Genomic DNA, 17,248 nt, shown 5'->3' on the forward strand with positions numbered 1-17,248 from the left:
TTGACTCCTTCTACCTTAGGCCACGAACTTATCAATCACCCCATCTTATGTATAAGTACAGACAGGGACTGATTAGGGAATGTCATCATGGTTTTATGTGTGGTAGATTATGGCCAATAAATCTTATCGTTTTTTGAGGAAGTTACCAGGAGGGGTGATGAAAGCGAGGCTGTGGATGTTGTCTAAATAGACTTTAGCGAGGCACTTGACAAGGCCCCACGTGGAAGGATGGTTAGGAAGGCTTTCTGAGAGAAGACAGAGAGCAGTGATAAATGGTTGCATCTCTGAATAGAAGCCGATGACATGTGGTGTACTGCAGGAACCAGTGCTGGGTCCATTGTTGTTTGTCATCTATATCAATAATCTGGATGATATTGTAGTAAACTGGATCAGCAAATCTGCAAGTGACACCAAGATTGGGGGGTGGAGTAAACAGCGAGGAAGGCTATCAAAGTTTGCGGCAGGATCTGGACCAATTGGAAAAATGGCTGAAAAAATGGCAGATGGAATTTAATGCCAACAAGTCTGAGGTGTTGCACTTTGGGAGGACCAACCAGGGTGAGACTTGCACAGAGAGTGGTCAGACACTGAGGCCTGTGGTAGGACAGACAATCTGCAAATACAGATTCATAATTCTTTGAAAGTGTTGTCACACGTAGAGTGACTTATAAAGAGAGTGTCTGGCACATTGGCCTGCATAAATTACAAGTACTGAGTACTGGAGTTCAGATGTTATGTTGAAGTTGTATAAGATGTGGTGTGACCTAATTTGGGCTATTGTGTGCAGTTATGGTCACCTACCCACAGGAACTGTATCAATAAGATTGAAAGTGCAGAAAAAAATTGACAAGGATGTTGCCAGGATTTGAGGATCTGTGTTAGAGGGAAAGGTTGAACAGGTCAGAACTTCATTCCCCATTAAGTAGGAGAATGAGGGGAGATTTGACAGAGGTATACAAAATTATGAGGGGTATAGATTGAATAAATGCAGGCAGGCTTTTTCCACTGAGGTTGTGTGAGACTAGAACTAGAGGTCATTGGTTAAGGATGAAAGGTGAACTATTTAAGGAATCCATGAGAGGAAAGTTTGTCGCTCAGAGTGTGGTAGGAGCGTGGAACAAGCTGCCATCCAAAGCGGTAGATTCAGTTTCAATTTCAACATTTAAGATAAATTTGAATATAGGAGGGTTATGGAGGGCTATATTATGTGTGCAAGTTGATGGGAGTAGCAAGTTAATAGTTCCGCATGGGCTTGATGGTCTGCAGATCCTGCTGTGCTGTAGTATTCTATGACTCTGTATTTCTGGAGGTGCCCTCTCCGTTTGGGAGAGTGACAAAGGTGTGCTCTTTTATTTTGAAGAGTTGTTGTTCAAGTTTTTATTTGCATGTTTTTTCACCAACTTCCTTAAAACATCAAATGAAATAAATACTGTAACTGAGGAAAGTTCTACTAGTTTTACAGTGAGGACCTGTAAATACGGTTTTAAAATACAATATAAAGCTTCAAAACATGGGCTTCTGTATCTCCCTTTGCAACTTAATTCTTGACTTCCTCACAACCGACACAAACTCACCTCGTGTGCTTGCTTAGCTTGCTGTTCTATTCTCTCTGCACTCACGACTGTGTGGGGAAGCACAAGTAAAATACCAGTTAAAAGTTTTCAGATGACACCACGGTTGATAACATTTCAGCTGGTGATGAGGAGGCGTATTGGCATGAGATAGTTTGGCTGTTGAGTGCTGTCGCAACACACTTACTTGTAATTTAACTTGATGTGCTTACTCTGATGATGCAGAATTTCTTCTGTCTTCTTGGGTTACATAGAAACATAGAAAATAGGTGCAGGAGTAGGCCATTTGGCCCTTCGAGCCTGCACTGCCATTCAGTATGATCATGGCTGATCATCCAACTCAGAACCCTATACCAGCCTTCCCTCCATACCCCCTGATCCCTTTAGCCCCAAGGGCCATATCTAACTCCCTCACTGGAGTTGGAATGAGGTGTTTTCCAGGCTGAATCTTCTAGGGATTTGGATTTCTGTTCTGCTTGCTCAGCTTTAGTCTATTTAGATGCAGCACAACCCAGTGATCAGAATTAGTCTTTCTCTATCATGTATAATTCTCAGCTCATTACACACATTTATTTCCATTTATGTATTTCTCAGTGATCTTATTTTCCTCAACAAAGTGAGTACTGTCATTTCTGGGAGTTGCATATTCATGTATCAGACTACTTGTCATTGGCAGACATTGCCAAGGCTGTTATACAGTCAGGTCCTGCTCTGGCCTAGTAAAATATGTCAAACACGAGGAAATCTGCAGATGCTGGAAATTCAAGCAGCACACGCAAAAAAAAATGCTGCTGAACGCAGCAGGCCAGGTAGCATCCATAGGAAGAGGTACAATCAACGTTTCGGGCCGAGACCCTTCGTCAGGACTAACTGAAAGAAGATAGTCAGAGATTTGAAAGTGGGAGGGGGAGATCCGAAATGATAGAAGAAGACTGGAAGGGGAGGGATGGAGCTAAGAGCTGGAAAGTTGATTGGCAAAAGGGATACAAGGCTGGAGAAGGGAGAGGATCATGGGATGGGAGGCGTAGGGAGAAAGAAAGGGGGAGGGGAGCCCAGTGGATGGAGAGCAGGCAAGAATCTGTAGTGAGAGGGACAGAGGGAGAAAAAAGAAAGAAAGAAAAAAAAGAAACAAATAAACAAATAAGGGATGGGGTACAAAGGGGAGGACGGGCATTAACGGAAGTTAGAGAAGTCAATGTTCATGCCATCAGGTATATATCTCTCAGTTTTACATAAGAGCCTGTGAAACAGAAGCAGCAGGGGGCCATTTGGTGCCTGCTCAGCCATTCGATATGATTATTTTACTACAATCCAACATTCCTGCATTTACTCAGAACTATTTGTTCTCTTTAATCTCCAAAAATCTATCAGTCTCTATCTTGAGTTTATTGTCACACTCTAGCACTGAATTGCCAACTTTACTTTGAAGCTGTAACTTCTGGATTACATGGCATGGATCTGGTCAACGAGATCTTCTGACTGCGTCCAACCGGCTGGAATTGTTTGTGAGGACAACCATGAGGTGCCTCAGCTAACACAGAATAATTTAACCAATGTAATATCTTTTAACTTCCCAAGTGCATCAGCCAAGTTCAGTTGATCAACAGCCATGGTGCAGACTGGACTAATGATCTTTTGTTTATATAGTACCTGATTATACTTTTAGTATTTTCTTAAAGTGATTTTATTTCAATTAATTTACTTTTGAAATGCTGCATTTGTTAGGTAGGGAGGCATGATTAGGAGTCTTCCCATTTAAGTATAATGTTTTGTGTTTTTCTTTTGGATATCCGTCTCCAGATTAGGCTGAGGGAGGGCTGCCTCTTCCTGTAATAAAAGCAGTGCAACTACTTGGCCAAAACCCAGGTAATTTGTTGAGAGCAGTGATCGAACAGAGTCTTTGTTAGTTTCTGAGGACTGCTGATTATATTTTGTGCTCTTGTCATCGTCCTTGACTTTGGAAAATGATAAAATGAGCATTTCAATAGAGCCTGACTTGGACTATTAGCTGGAAAGCATTAAACATTAAATAGATAAGTGGGTAGAAGCAATGATGCACTAAATTTACAACAGTGATATGATTAACTGTCCAGAAGATGGAAAAAATAATACTTGTGTTTTCTGTCTTCAGATTGCTGCACGAACTCGTCCAGCATATTACTCGCTCCTGAATATTTACTCCCTGTATTGCTCATTTGCTGTTCAGAGCATCTGCCTTTGGCTTGCCTCCCTTATCCTGACAGGTCCAGACATACAATTTTGTGTGAACATGATGAATTAAGTATTTTCCAAAAATAGGATGATTTCTAAACTAAAATTCAAATCTTAAATTTGTTTGAATTTTTTTGCTTTGCTCCTTATCTGGGCCTGGGGGTGTAATTTTCTTTGAGGCTTCTCTGGATCTCTGGTTACAATGGCAGGTCAGTAAAAGGTGCTGTTCATGTTGTTTTCCTTTTTTCGGCCAGCTGCTGATCTCCTGTTGAAGTTGTGTTTGGAATTTAGAAGGATCCTGGGTAAAGTTCAGGAACAGTTACTACCCCTCAACCATCTGGTTCTTGAACCAAAGGGGATAACTTCACTCAACTTCACATGCTCCATCATTGAAATATTCCTACAACCAATGGACTCACTTTCAAGGACACTCTATCTCATGTTCTTTATATTTATTGCTTATTTATATGTTATTATTATTACTATTTCTTCTTTTTGTATTTGCACAGTTTGTTGTCTTCTGCAGTCTGGTTGAACACCCAAATTGGGTGGTTTTTCATTAGAACTGTTATGGCTGTTATTCTACTGGTTTGTGAGTATGCCTACAAGAAATTGAATCTCAGGGTTGTATATGGTGATATATATGTACTTTGATTATAAATTTACTTTGAACTTTGACTGTTCTTTCTTCTGCTTCTAAACAAGTTAGTCTATCCAACCCTAGACAGAATGCTTCATTAATTTCACAAAGCAAATGTGCATTTGGTGCTATTGGTTGAGACAGCTACGATGACCATGGTGCAAGGTGGTCTTTCTGTGCCATATAATGAATCAAATGTAAGTTAGCTGAAGAAGAACAGATAATCTAAAACCTAAATGAAAGACGATACTCAGCACTGCACTGAAGTGTTAGGACAATATAATATATATAACTCCTGGAATAGCGATTGAAGCTGCAATCTTTGGATTTGAAGACAATAATAGGCTATCTCAGCAAAAGAAAAGAAATGATTAAGCAAATCTAGTTGGAGCAAAATATAATTACAGCTCTTGTAATAATCTCCCTGTAAGAAGTCTACTTAGGCAGATCAGGCACCGGGATTATGTGAAATGAGCTGAGTGCCAGGAGAAGAGTCCTTTAAACCATCTAACATTCACCTACCCTTCACTTAATAAAAAAAATCTTGAACAGAGAGCTTTATGCATGCCTTGTGGTGCAGCCGCTCCTATAACCTTTGGACTCTTCTTAAGTCGTTCAGTGCTCTGCCTCTGGTGGACTGACCCTCTGACTCATAATCAGTTTTCCCTTCATTGTTAAAATGCTCACTGAATATTTGTGTCTATCTGATTCCATTGTAACCATTGCCATCAATCCCAAGGCAATTAATTATCTCCCTCTTTGTTCAGTTTTATTATCCTTTCAAAGTAATGTTGCTCCTCTGATCATGTTTATTTGTTTTTTTTAGTAATACAACGTGGAGTAGGCCTTTCCAGCCCTTTGAACCACTTTGCAATCCCAGCAATCCCACAACCATGATTAACCCTAAATGAGTTATGGGACAATTCACAATGACAAATTAACCTACTTGGCTCCGCCTTTGGAATGTGGGAGGAAACCAGAGCACCCAGGTGAAACCCACATGTTCCACGGTGGGGGGGGGGGTGTACAGAGACTTCAGAGCCAGAATTGGACCCCAAGCTCAAGAACACTTAAGCTGTAATAGCGCTGTGCTATTGTGGCGACACTGAATACGGTGCGGGCGTGAGAGAAGTATCTACTCCTCCTGTTGTTCTCGTGTGTATAAAGAAGCAGTAAGTTCTGCAGAAGCTCCCGATGAAACTAGACTTGTTAATAGTGTGTCACTGCTGTTTGTGATCTTGCAAAATCATTGACAGCCCACGTCACGGGAACAAAAACAATGTATGAAGCTGATTAACCTGATAGATTGGGGGTAATGTAAAAAATTCATTGATCGGGGCTGTAGGTTTTCAGGAACTCCACAAGGAGATTTCGAGAATTATGAATGGTATCCCTGAGGCTATTGGGCTTTGGCAATATAGGACAGCATCACCAAGGATGGAATGATTTGCATGACATGAACTATGTGTTTGAGGGGCGTGGGGCTGAAGGAGATTAAAATCATGATGAGAAGTAAGGCCACGGTGGGGTGGGGGTGGATTTGAACTGAAGGATAAATATATGAATGTTGGTGTTGCTTAACCAGGAAATAGTATTGGGCAAACTGAGGCACGGGTGTAGCAGAACATCGATACCAGAGGTGCTGAGGCGAGGTCCAAAGCTTTGCCTCATTTTGTCTGCTACTGAAGCTCTCGCCCTAGCTGCTGGTTGGCCTCTAAGGTTACATCTTCTGTAAATAAAATGTCATCCATACCAATGTCGCACATGTTCACCAAGTTCACCCACACTCCTGTAACCAACGTCTAACATTGTCTCAGTCCAATCTTCAGATTTTCACCCTTCAGTTCAAATCCCACTTATTTCTCATTGTTATTTTAATCTCCTTTAAACCTTATAGCCCAGGTTATTTTATTTGCTAGTTATTTTACACCAACCCAATTCAGACGAAGCCTGTACATTTGAAACAACATCCTTTTTCTCTGTACTCATTCCAGTGCCCCATTAATTGAAAACCATTTTCTACTACAGCAGTAAACCACCTATTCAGCTCCCTGATACTCTGCCTGTGTTAATTTACAGGTGGTTCAGTTGACAGTCCAGTTTGTCATGATACTGCTGAAGGCAGCATTGTTGATGAGAATGAAAGCAAGTGAGTGTGGAGTGGGGCTGGAGATGATGGAGCTGTGAAAGGAAAAATGAGATTTCTGTGGAATTAACATAGGTAGCTTCTCTATCATCAGATTATAACTGCAAGGAGGTGTTGCTCTTCTGGAGAAAGCTGGCAAGAAAGTGTAAATTATAATAGCTTGCATTATGGTAAAATCACTAATAATTTTGAACCATTGAAGAATTTTTAATGTATTTACTTTTAAAAACATTGTATTCCAACTATAAAATCAAAGATAGATTTAAAATTTTCTCCAAGTCAAACTTATTCCATGCGTAGTACTTTTAGTTCCCAACTGAGTAAATCTTTCATAAAATTGCCAGTTAGGAAGTGATAGTTGTCACTCATCTCCTATCCCAATATGCCTGAGACAAAATTGACTCCAAGCTGATCTTGACTATTTTTAATGCAGAATTACTTTAGAAGAATAGATGGAAGAGTTTTGAAATCTGTCTGTTCAACAGAAATATCTTTGGGGATAGAATGAATTTCCATTTTGTACTCTTCTGGTCATCTTCTGTTTTGTCCACTAGATGTAGCTCATGAGCTTTGGAAATCCACTAACAGCTTTGTGGGTTAAAATTTACATTTGTTAATAACTGTTCGCTTTCAGATTATATTTGTAAGTGATGTCAAAAGAAAGGTGAGATTTGTAATGTTAAGAACTACTATGCATCCGCTATTTGCAAGACAAAATATTACTGGCTTTCAAGATTCTCTCACTTTTGTAGACAATAAAACAAGATTACCTGTTTTTTGTTCCATAATTAAGAACTAATTAAAACTGGATTTTAGACGACATATTTTTCAAAGCTACACTATCACTTACTTTTGTTAATGGGCTGTTAAACCCAGTGGGAAAATGACAATTTTGCAGTCTTTCTGGTCGACTGATGGCAGAGTGGGAGTGGGATTGGCGTGGATGTGGGATGTGGCTATGAAAGTTCAAATACATCCTGGTCCAATTTTTATTTTTAAATAACACCTTTATTCAACACCAGCTGATCACACTGAGGTACTGCCAGAAAATTGAAGGTACCGTATCTGTGACGGTTTCCACAGAGACTTGGCCTAATTCAATTAAGTGACACATATGTGATTTTCTTTTTGGAGAGTGGTGGGTGTATGTTTTCAGGTATTGTCATAGTTACATTGTTAAAGCTTTAATCCTCAGAAAAGGATGAAAAAACTTCGTAGTTAAACTTGTCATCAAGATTAGAATCAGAATCAGGTTTTATTATCTCTGAGATACTGTCTGTTATTAAATTTGTTGTTTGGTACAAAACATAAAAAATACTACAAATTACAATAAGAAATATTTAAAAAAACTAAATAGTTTAAAAAGAGAGCATACATTCTTCATGAATGTATGAGTCATTCAGAAATTTGTGGCAGAGGGGAAGAAACTGCTTCTAAAAAAAATTGAGTGTGTGAAATCAGGTTCCTGTACCTCCTCACTGATGGCAGTAATGAAAAGAAGGTATATCCTGGGTAGAGAGGGCCCTTAAGATAAATGCTGCCTTTTTGAGGCAGCACCTTTCGAAGATATTCTCAATGGTGGGAAAGCTTGTGTTCATGGTGGGGCTGGCTGAGTTTACAACCCCGTGCAGGTTTTTCTGATACTGTGCCTTTGCACCTTCATATCAGATGGTGATGCAACCGGTCAGAATGCTCTCCACAGTGCACTTGTGGAAACTTATCAATGTCTTTAGTGACGCACAAAATTTCCTTAAAGTCCTAATGAAGTATAGCTGCTCTCATGCCTTCTTAGTAATTGTATCAGTATGTTGGGCCCAGGAATGATCTTCAGAGATGTTTGCACCATAGAACTTGAAACTGCTCACCCTTTCTCCTGCTGTTCCTGCAATGAGGACAGGTGTGTGTTCCCTCGACCTCCCCTTCCTGAAGCCCACAATCAATTGCTTGGTCTTACTGCTTTGAGTGCAAGGTGCTTGACAAGCTGATCTGTCTCATTCCTGTACACCCTCTCGTCACCATCAGAAATTCTGCCAACAATTGTGTCATCGGCAAATTTATAGATGACATTTAAGCTGTTCCTACCCACACATTTGTAGAGCAGTGGAGTAAGTGCACAGTGTTGATTGTTACTGACTGTGATCTGTGAACTGGAAGTTATGGATCCAGTTGCAGAGGGAAGCACAGAGTCCCAGGTTTTGGAGTTTGTTGATTAGCGCTTGAAGGTATGATGGTGTTGAACGCCAAGCTGTAGTCAACAAACAGTAGCCTGATGTAGGTCCAAGGCCAAGTGGAAAGCCTGTGAGATTGCATCTGCTGTAGATGTATTATGGCAATAGGCAAATTGCAGCGCTACAGATCCTTTTGTAGGCAGGAGTTAAGTCTAGCTACGAGCAACCTCTCCAACCACTTCATCACAATGGAGATGAGTGCTAATAGGAATAGCCCACCCTGCACTAGTATGATTAATTCCCTTTTTGGAACAGTTGTGAATCTCCAACTACAGGAGTGAGAGATTGAAGATGTCCTGGAACACTAGTCAGTTAGCTGGTTGATGCAGGTTTTCAGTGCCCTGCCAGATATACTATCAGGGCCTGATGCCTTGGATTGATCACCCTGGTTTGGGTATGTCTGGTATATTCTTGAACACGTATACTCATACAGGTCTTGATGAAGTTGGTGACAATTGTGGGATATTGTTGAGATATGAAGATGAATCCCTGAATGTGGTCCAGTCCAGTGATTCAAAGCAGTTCTGTAAATTCTCCTCCTCCTCCTGTCTTGACCATTTCTTCATGGTCCTCACCACTGGTGCTGTGGTCCTCATTGAAAGGCACAACAAAATGAAAAGGGATGTTACTTAAGCTGTAGTGTTTTAACCATTTTTTTTTGTGAGTTAAAACATTTGTTGAAGGGTTCAGTAGAATTTGTACTCTTCTGAAGTACTTCTTCGGAGTGTAAATGACTTGCTTCCTTGTCAGTTGTGAGAGTCTTGATTGGATGCTGCAAAATTGTGTAGATTTGACAGATTTTGCCAGTGGTGGGCCTGGAGGACAATGCATTATGGTTAGGTAGATAACCAGGGTTACTTTGAGCTGCCATGTGCTTCACATGGAAAGACTGGAGATGCTCAGCATTTTCCAGGATGCTGTTTCTCTGTTTTCAAATTCTCACAGGACAGTGGGAATACAACATTTATTTTTAAAGCAGTTCTTTGAGCACCCTTGAAGCATTTCATCTCTCTTTGTAGTCTTTTACCGTGCTGGAATAAGGTGTAAGTTTCAGGATTCTGATGTTGAAAAACACAGCTGACTAGTGGAACTATCTGAATGTAATCAGTGATGGCCTGCAAGAGGACCCTGACACTGGTTTGCTTCTCCTACTGCTAGTTGTATATGATTTTGTAGCATCGGTCCAGTGCTTTAAGATGGCTGCTATGCTAGGTACAAGAGAGGAGGCATCAGTACTGTCTGCTAGATTGAGACTGGTGTCACGTTTTACAGTCTTGTATAGCCAAAGGGTGGTGCGGTGATGCAGCATTTTGTCATCAGTGTCTGTCTTTGAGTGATGGCTCCTGGAATACAGAAAGTTGTACATGTTTTCCAAGATCTCATTGCTATGGCTCTGTATTGCTGTGGAACAGTGTTTTCTAGTCAGTGTCGTTTAGAAGGTAACCTTTCCTTTAAGGTTATTTAGTGAGAGTTCCATTTTCTCATGCAGTTCAGAGAATGGTCAATGGCTTGCAGCCTGGCTTCACACAGTATTTATGTGCAGCCAGTGTATGGTAGCTCGAAGACTGAGTTTGAAATAACCTTGGTTCCGAAGTGAAGGTGATGCAGGCTGAACAGGTTTCCATTACCAGAACTGCTGCAGAATCTGTGGTCTTAATTTAGAAAATACTTCACAGTGCAACGCAGTTTTCAGCAAGCACTTTAATAATAGCAAAAGACTGACGTTCATTTGCTCAAGTTGCATAACAAAGAGCTCTGCTGAGAGTAAAGCTACGATTTAGCTATAACTTTTGTATCAATGGCATACAGTCTGCTGTAACAATAACACATTGGCTGTATAACACTGGAATTAGATGCTAGTGTGGTTTAGTAGGGTGAGGTGAGAATTAGCACGCCTTTGGGAGGAAGTTAAGCACTACTGAGCTGGATGCTGGCTGCAGTAATCCAGTCTGCTGGAAGTCATCTTTGAACACCTGTTCATTGGAATCCTCATTCACCTTCTAAGTATATTTTCTCAAAACAGAATGCGAGTATAAAGAATTAGAACCTAGATCGTTTATAGAGTTATAACAAAAATAGGATTAGTTTTCTAACTTTAGTCTTATAGAAACAGATGAGGATGCTAAACGCTGTCTTTTCATCTCATTTTCTCATGAAGTGCATGTTTTGAGGGAACCGCCATATCAACACGTGATGCATCTTTGCTGCTGCGTCTGTCTATGCTGGTTTTCAACTTTGCAATGAATTTGAAAACCATTACCTAGTACATACAGTCAAGTTGGTTTTCTATTTAAAGTGTAGATTACCTCTGCTAAATAGTGGAAAGTAATTTCTGTTAAATGTTAGAAGGGGGTAATTTCACAACTCAAGTAATTTGGTGAAACAACATTGTGAGACACCTGCATCCCCGAATTTCAACTGTAATTTCTGTCTTTGGAAATGAATTGTTTCTGCATTATAAACATCTTTATTTGCTTCATTTGGAGTTCTCTCAACTACATAACATTGATTCAAATGGAAAGTATTTTATTGGATTTTAAAAAGATTTTATATTTCAATAGTCTTTTTGAATAAAGCTGAAGTTTGACTAATAGAATTTAGTCACAGTGATTTAACTCTTTCAATGTTTTATTTCAGAAATTGTGTGTTCCAGAAACGATGGGTTAAGTTTGATGGAGAGAGTTTGTCATACTACAACAATGAGAAGGTATGTTTGAAGACTTGAGAGGTAACCTTATAGTGATTTTACCAAATTACGTTTCAATTGTTTATATTATTGAAAAGTTCTAGATTTAAGACAACCTGTATATAAGAATGTAGGTGGTTGGTAATAAAATACAAGTCAATCCACTTTTTAATATTAACCATCCTAATTTATTTTTCAGCGTGTGCCTGTGTGCGTGCGTTCGTAATGATGTCTTTTTCCATCCTAATTTTAAATATTTTAGTTGATGGTTGGCTTGTAATTTCTCTTTTCGTTGCAACGCTGCTGAGTTTGATGCCTCAGTGGAGTCTGTGAGGTTAGGGGAGCTGCAAAGGAATTCAGTTCCATTCCCTCATATGTGCGCATTAACTATCGCTCAGATTTTGTTTAAGCGGGTTCATCATCAATAGAGCAAAACTCATGTTTGTCACCAGAAATTTTGGATTCATAAACTGCCTGAAATCTCACTGCTGCCTTTTTTTGGATTGTGTGTACAGGTACAAGTGCTTAACTGTGAAATCGAAACACGCTTAAAAGTAGAATGGCGTACATTTTTTTTCAGTTTTGTTTCGTTGTAAGGTTTAGTTATTCATCCATTGAAGAAGAAGGAACAATTCAATATGTAGGTTGGCGCCTCTTATCATTTTTGTCCCACTAGAGAAATTCAAGGCAATTAAAATTAAAATTGAATTTAATTCCTTCAGAAGCGCTTGATTTTTCCATTGGTGATATTTGTAGCACACCACAACGTGGTGCAGTTTCCTTAATTGCAAAGCATATGGAAAATTAAAAAGGTATCAAAACTCTTAGATGATAAGGGTTAGAGGGTAGGGATTTGAGAGATGGGCAAGGTAAAAGAAATGGGAAAGAAGGACACAAAGCAAGGAATAATTTAGTATGCTTCTTGAAGATGTTTGAAAGAGTTTCATGATTAAGACATCTGTAGGTTGAGAGGGGAACTGAATAAGCTCAGGAGCTACGTTCAATGAACATGAAAAAGTGGGCCTAGAACAGCAGAACAAAAATGGCAAAGTGATCTAATAGTTAGAGGCTCAGAATATGTTGAAGAAAACATATCAAATATTACGCCACCTTTTGTGACTCATCAATCTGCAACAGTTTGCTGCCTCTTCTTAGTGTGGGCTTGTCTACATACTGGATCACTGCCTGGGACTTGATGTTTTGGTGATGAGATGTCTTTTTCTTTTCCAAAAGGAGGGTAGATGAGAGGATGGTTAAATATTAATGTCTACACTCCTTACTAAATTCTGCAATTTTCTGTTTCTTTCCATCTGCATCAGTAATAACCATTTTGACTCCGAGTTGTATAGTATGGTTTTTTGGTCATGTTTCACAGCTCCGTGATTAACAATATAATACAGTATTACTTGTAACAGAATTCTTTTACCCTATCTGGATTTGCATTAGAGTTTCTGCCCAACTCACTCCCATCTTTTCTGTTCCTGAAAGCTAGTTCTCCTCTCTTGCCCACTTCTGATGTAAAGTACTGAACCTGAAAATGCTTCATTTTCCACAGATGCTGCTTGCCCCGCTGCATATTTCTGGCACTTTACTGTTTTAATATCAGACCTTGTCCATTAACTGGTACTAGACACTCATTTCAAGATTCAAAGTACAAACGTTTGTACATTTATTATCAAAGTATGTCTGTAGTATACAATCCTGGAATTTACTTTTAAATCTTCACCTTCCATGCATTATGCATCTATCATGCTTTCAAAGTCTACATATTACATACTTGGTCATTTCCCTTCATTCTTTAATCTCTGTTGTTTGTCAGGCACACCGGCTTCCAGTTTGAAGCACCCGAAGATAAAGCCATGCAGACACAGGGAGAACGTACAAGCTCCTTACAGGCAGTGGTGGGAAATAAACGCAGGTCGCCTGTACTGTAAAACATTGTGCTAACCACTACATTACCATGCCCCCCACCTTTGGTGATGGTGGCTTCAGCTAGTTTGGCCTAAGTTTGGAATTGGCTTTCCTAAAGCTGATTGCCTCTCCCCTTTTCTTTAACATGCTCCATGGGACCTCCTATCAGGGCAAAGATTTTGGTTACTTGTCCTGGTAAGTTATGAAGTCATGCATCAAAACAGACCCCTTGGCACACCATGTCTATGCTGACCATCTGGTACCCATCTACACTAATCCCATTTGCCAGGACTTTATCCGGAGTCCTGGCAATTCAGGTGCTCATCTAGATATTGAATAAACGTTTGAAAGCCTGCCTCAACCATCCTCTCAGGCAGAGCATTCCAGATTCCAGTCAGTTGGTGGGTGAAAAATTCCACCTCTAATTCCCTCTAAATCCCTCTTAGTGATTCCTCTAAATCCTTCTTAGTGAGTCTTAGGCTAACGTCTTGGCTCCATTCTCCCTATTTAAATTTGATATCTGGTCTCCAGCTTAATTTTCCAACCAATTTCTTTGGGGATCCAATCACTGAGATTTCACCTGTGACTAAATGCCAGCCCATATTGAGCTGCATTCATGTGAAACATGGGGAGTGTGTGTGCTGCTTGACGAATTAGCTGGCAAAGTCTTGCTAAATTATGTCATGTGATGAAGTGCAATCTGTAAGCTATATGCAGACTTTTGCCCTGGTTTAACACCACGTACAGAATGAAGTAGTCCACAGAGCTGACCTGGATACCATCAAATGGGAAATATTCCTCAGCATGCAGCTTTGCCTTTGCTTTGAATTATTACTTAACCTTCGTTCACTTAGCTCTCTTCAATAAACAATTTCAACCGGTTAAATCATCATCCTGCGATCACCATCTTTCAACCCCATAAGCACATTTGATTGGTTTATAGAAACATAGAAAATAGATGCAGGAGTAGGCCATTGGTCCTTATCTTGATGAAAGTTATTAATGACCCTCTTTCACACCCTCCACATTCCTGTGTCTATTTGCATTTTTTTTGCATTAAGACACTGAATCACTGAATCATTAAGCTTGGATCACAGGTAGAGATTGGGGTTTTATATTTTGAGTTTTGCACTGAGCACAAGAATTCTCAGCTCCTTCACAAATGATTTCATTCGCTCTTAATTGCTTCCCTCTGGTATACCACTTTTCAAAATAGCAGCACCTTCGCCTCACGAAGACTTTACCTCACCATTCGGATTTGACCACAAACCAGTTCATTCATTTCCCATGTCTCAAACTTAGAACTGTTGACTGTGAACCACAGCCTTGAAACCTTGACCCTTCAATGCGAGACATTGAGCTGCATTGTCTGCGTACCTCTCTTCCTAAATCCTCTCATGATGCTGCTGATGGAACTGCCCAATATTTAACCTTGTGTCTCCTGTTAAGTGCAGATGCCTTCAAGACTCATTGCTGGAGATACAATGTTAATGTTTGATATTCAAGTAATGAAGTGTGGTTAAATTGTTCACTAAAGCAGGATTTGAACTGAGTGGTGAAATGAATGGTGATTTCCTGTATGCTTCTGAAGTGGATGCTCATGTACTTAAAAATGCATCCCTGCACAAGTTAATTGTGGTACCTTAAAAGGATATTATGCACATGCTGAGGCGTCTTCCTGTCAATGAACACATGAAAAAAAGACTAGTTTACCTTAGAGACTATTGTTATTGCAAAACCACATCCTTAAGTTTAATTCAGCATGAAAATTGTACTGATAGATTATTAGCGATAAACACAGAAGAGTAAAGAGATAGATTGCTGGTTTTCAGAATGTGTTAATTACTTAGAGTTTGGAATTAACATGAATCACAACAATGGTAAGGATTCTGCCAAGGTTGATTCATCCTACCCCTGCTCAACTCTTGCTCCCATTTACTAACCAATAAATAAATCTGATGGATCCAGATGTTAATTCAATATATTGGACACATCTCATATAGGATGTTTGATTGTCATGCTAGATTTTCCTTTCATTGTGTTCACTTTCTATTCCCTTGTCTGACTGGTGGGTTACTTTTGGTTATGTCGTGGCAAGATCTCCTAGATAATATACCGAGTTTTGTTTTCCTGCTCTTAATTCAGATTTCTGGCATTAGTTCTTAGGGCTTGTTTCTGAGCTGCATCTGGCTGTTGCATATCCTCATGCAGTCCAGTTCATGTAAAACAGTAACAGAATGCAGAATGAAGTGTAACAGCAATAGAAGAACTGCAGTGCAGGTGTACACCGAGAGGCAAGAACAAAACGCGGTAGATTATGAGGTTAAGACTACTTGGAAACTATGACGGCAGGTTAGCTTGATGGTACTGTATGCACTTTCTGGCTTTCATATCTTTTACGCGATGGATCTACCTAACCTATTTTTATTTTACAGATTACTTTGGCTACAAATTTTAGAACATAGAACAGTACAGCACAGGCCCTTTGGCCCATAGGGTTGAACAAACTTTTTAATCTACTCGAAGATCAATCTAGCACTTCCCTTCCATTTTCTTTAATCCATGTGCCTATATAAGAATCTCTTCAATGTTCTTGATGTATCTGCCTCTGGAACCACCCCTGGCAGTGTGTTCTATGCACCCTCCTCTTTTTGTGCTTCGGAAAAAAGTGATATCTTTAACACCCCCTAACCCCACTATACTTTCCTCCAGTTACCTTAAAATTATGCCCTCTTGTATTAGCCATTTCAGCCTTGGGGAAAAAGGCTCTGTCTTTCCACTTTATCTATGCCTCCTATCATCTTACACACTTCTATCAAGTCACCTCTCATCTTCCTTCACTCCAAAGAGAAAGCCTATATTGCTCTCTGTGATGCTCTCATAAGGCATCAAGTTCAAGGTCAAGTTTTTGTTTTCTAACTGTACAAATGTACGGCCAAACTAGGCAACGTTCCTGCAGACCACGGTGTACGCATGAAGCACATATCACACTCAGCACATAAAATATTACCACAAATAAAGAAATTAAATATAATTAAAATTGTATATTGTGCTCAGCGCAGGTAAACAGTAAATAGCTTGCTCTCCTAATGATGAGACCTTGGTGGTGGCAGGGTACTCGTTAGTCTCACAGCCAGAGGGAAGAAGTTGTCACCCTGTATGGCAGTCCTATTCCTAACGCTCCTGTATCTCCTTCCTGAAGGGAATGGCTCAAAGAGATTGTGGGCTGGGTGGTAGGGATCCTCAACAATACTTTGGGCCCTTCGCATACAGCGGTCCAGGTAAATGTCACAAATGGGTGGAGGAGACCCCGGTGATCGTCTGGAAAGTTTTACTGTCCTCTGTGGGATCTTGTGGGCCAATGTAGGTACATGCTCTCTAATCCAGGCAGCATTCTAGCAAATCTCCTCCGCATCATCTCTAAAGCTTCCACTTCCAATAAAGAGGTGACTAGAACTGAACACAATACCTCAAATGTGGTCTAACCAAAGAGCTGCAATATTGCCTCGTGGCTCTGGAACTCAATTCTCCATATGCTAACACACTATACGCCTTCTTAACCATCTTATCAACTTGTGTGGCAAATTTGAGGGATTTGGGGATGTGGAACCTAAGTAACTTCTATACTTCCACACTGCTAGGAATCCTGCCATTAAGCTGTACTCGACCTTAAAGTTTGTCTAGCTAAAGATTTTCGCTTAGTACTTCTGTGTGCAAGCTAATCCTGAATCCATGCAGCCAAGAATCCCTGGATTCCATGCCTCCTGTCCTTCTGAATGAGCCAACCATAGAGAACCTTGTTGAATGCCTTACTAAAATCTACTTCCACCACATCCACTGCTCTATCTCCATCAA

The 17,248-nt window shown here is 40.0% G+C and overlaps 1 protein-coding gene across 3 annotated transcripts in view; it reads left to right on the forward strand.

Annotated features, from left to right (window-relative positions):
- The window catches only part of arap2 (ArfGAP with RhoGAP domain, ankyrin repeat and PH domain 2), a 396,901-nt gene that overhangs the window by 140,062 nt on the left and 239,591 nt on the right, over positions 1–17,248 (forward strand). For all 3 annotated transcript variants that reach the window (XM_063043320.1, XM_063043318.1, XM_063043319.1), the window contains one exon: positions 11,434–11,503. In XM_063043320.1, coding sequence (XP_062899390.1) covers positions 11,434–11,503 — 70 coding nt within the window. The remainder of the gene's footprint in view (positions 1–11,433; positions 11,504–17,248) is intronic.

Source organism: Mobula hypostoma, chromosome 3, assembly GCF_963921235.1.
Source record: "Mobula hypostoma chromosome 3, sMobHyp1.1, whole genome shotgun sequence".
Lineage (NCBI taxonomy): Eukaryota > Metazoa > Chordata > Chondrichthyes > Myliobatiformes > Myliobatidae > Mobula > Mobula hypostoma.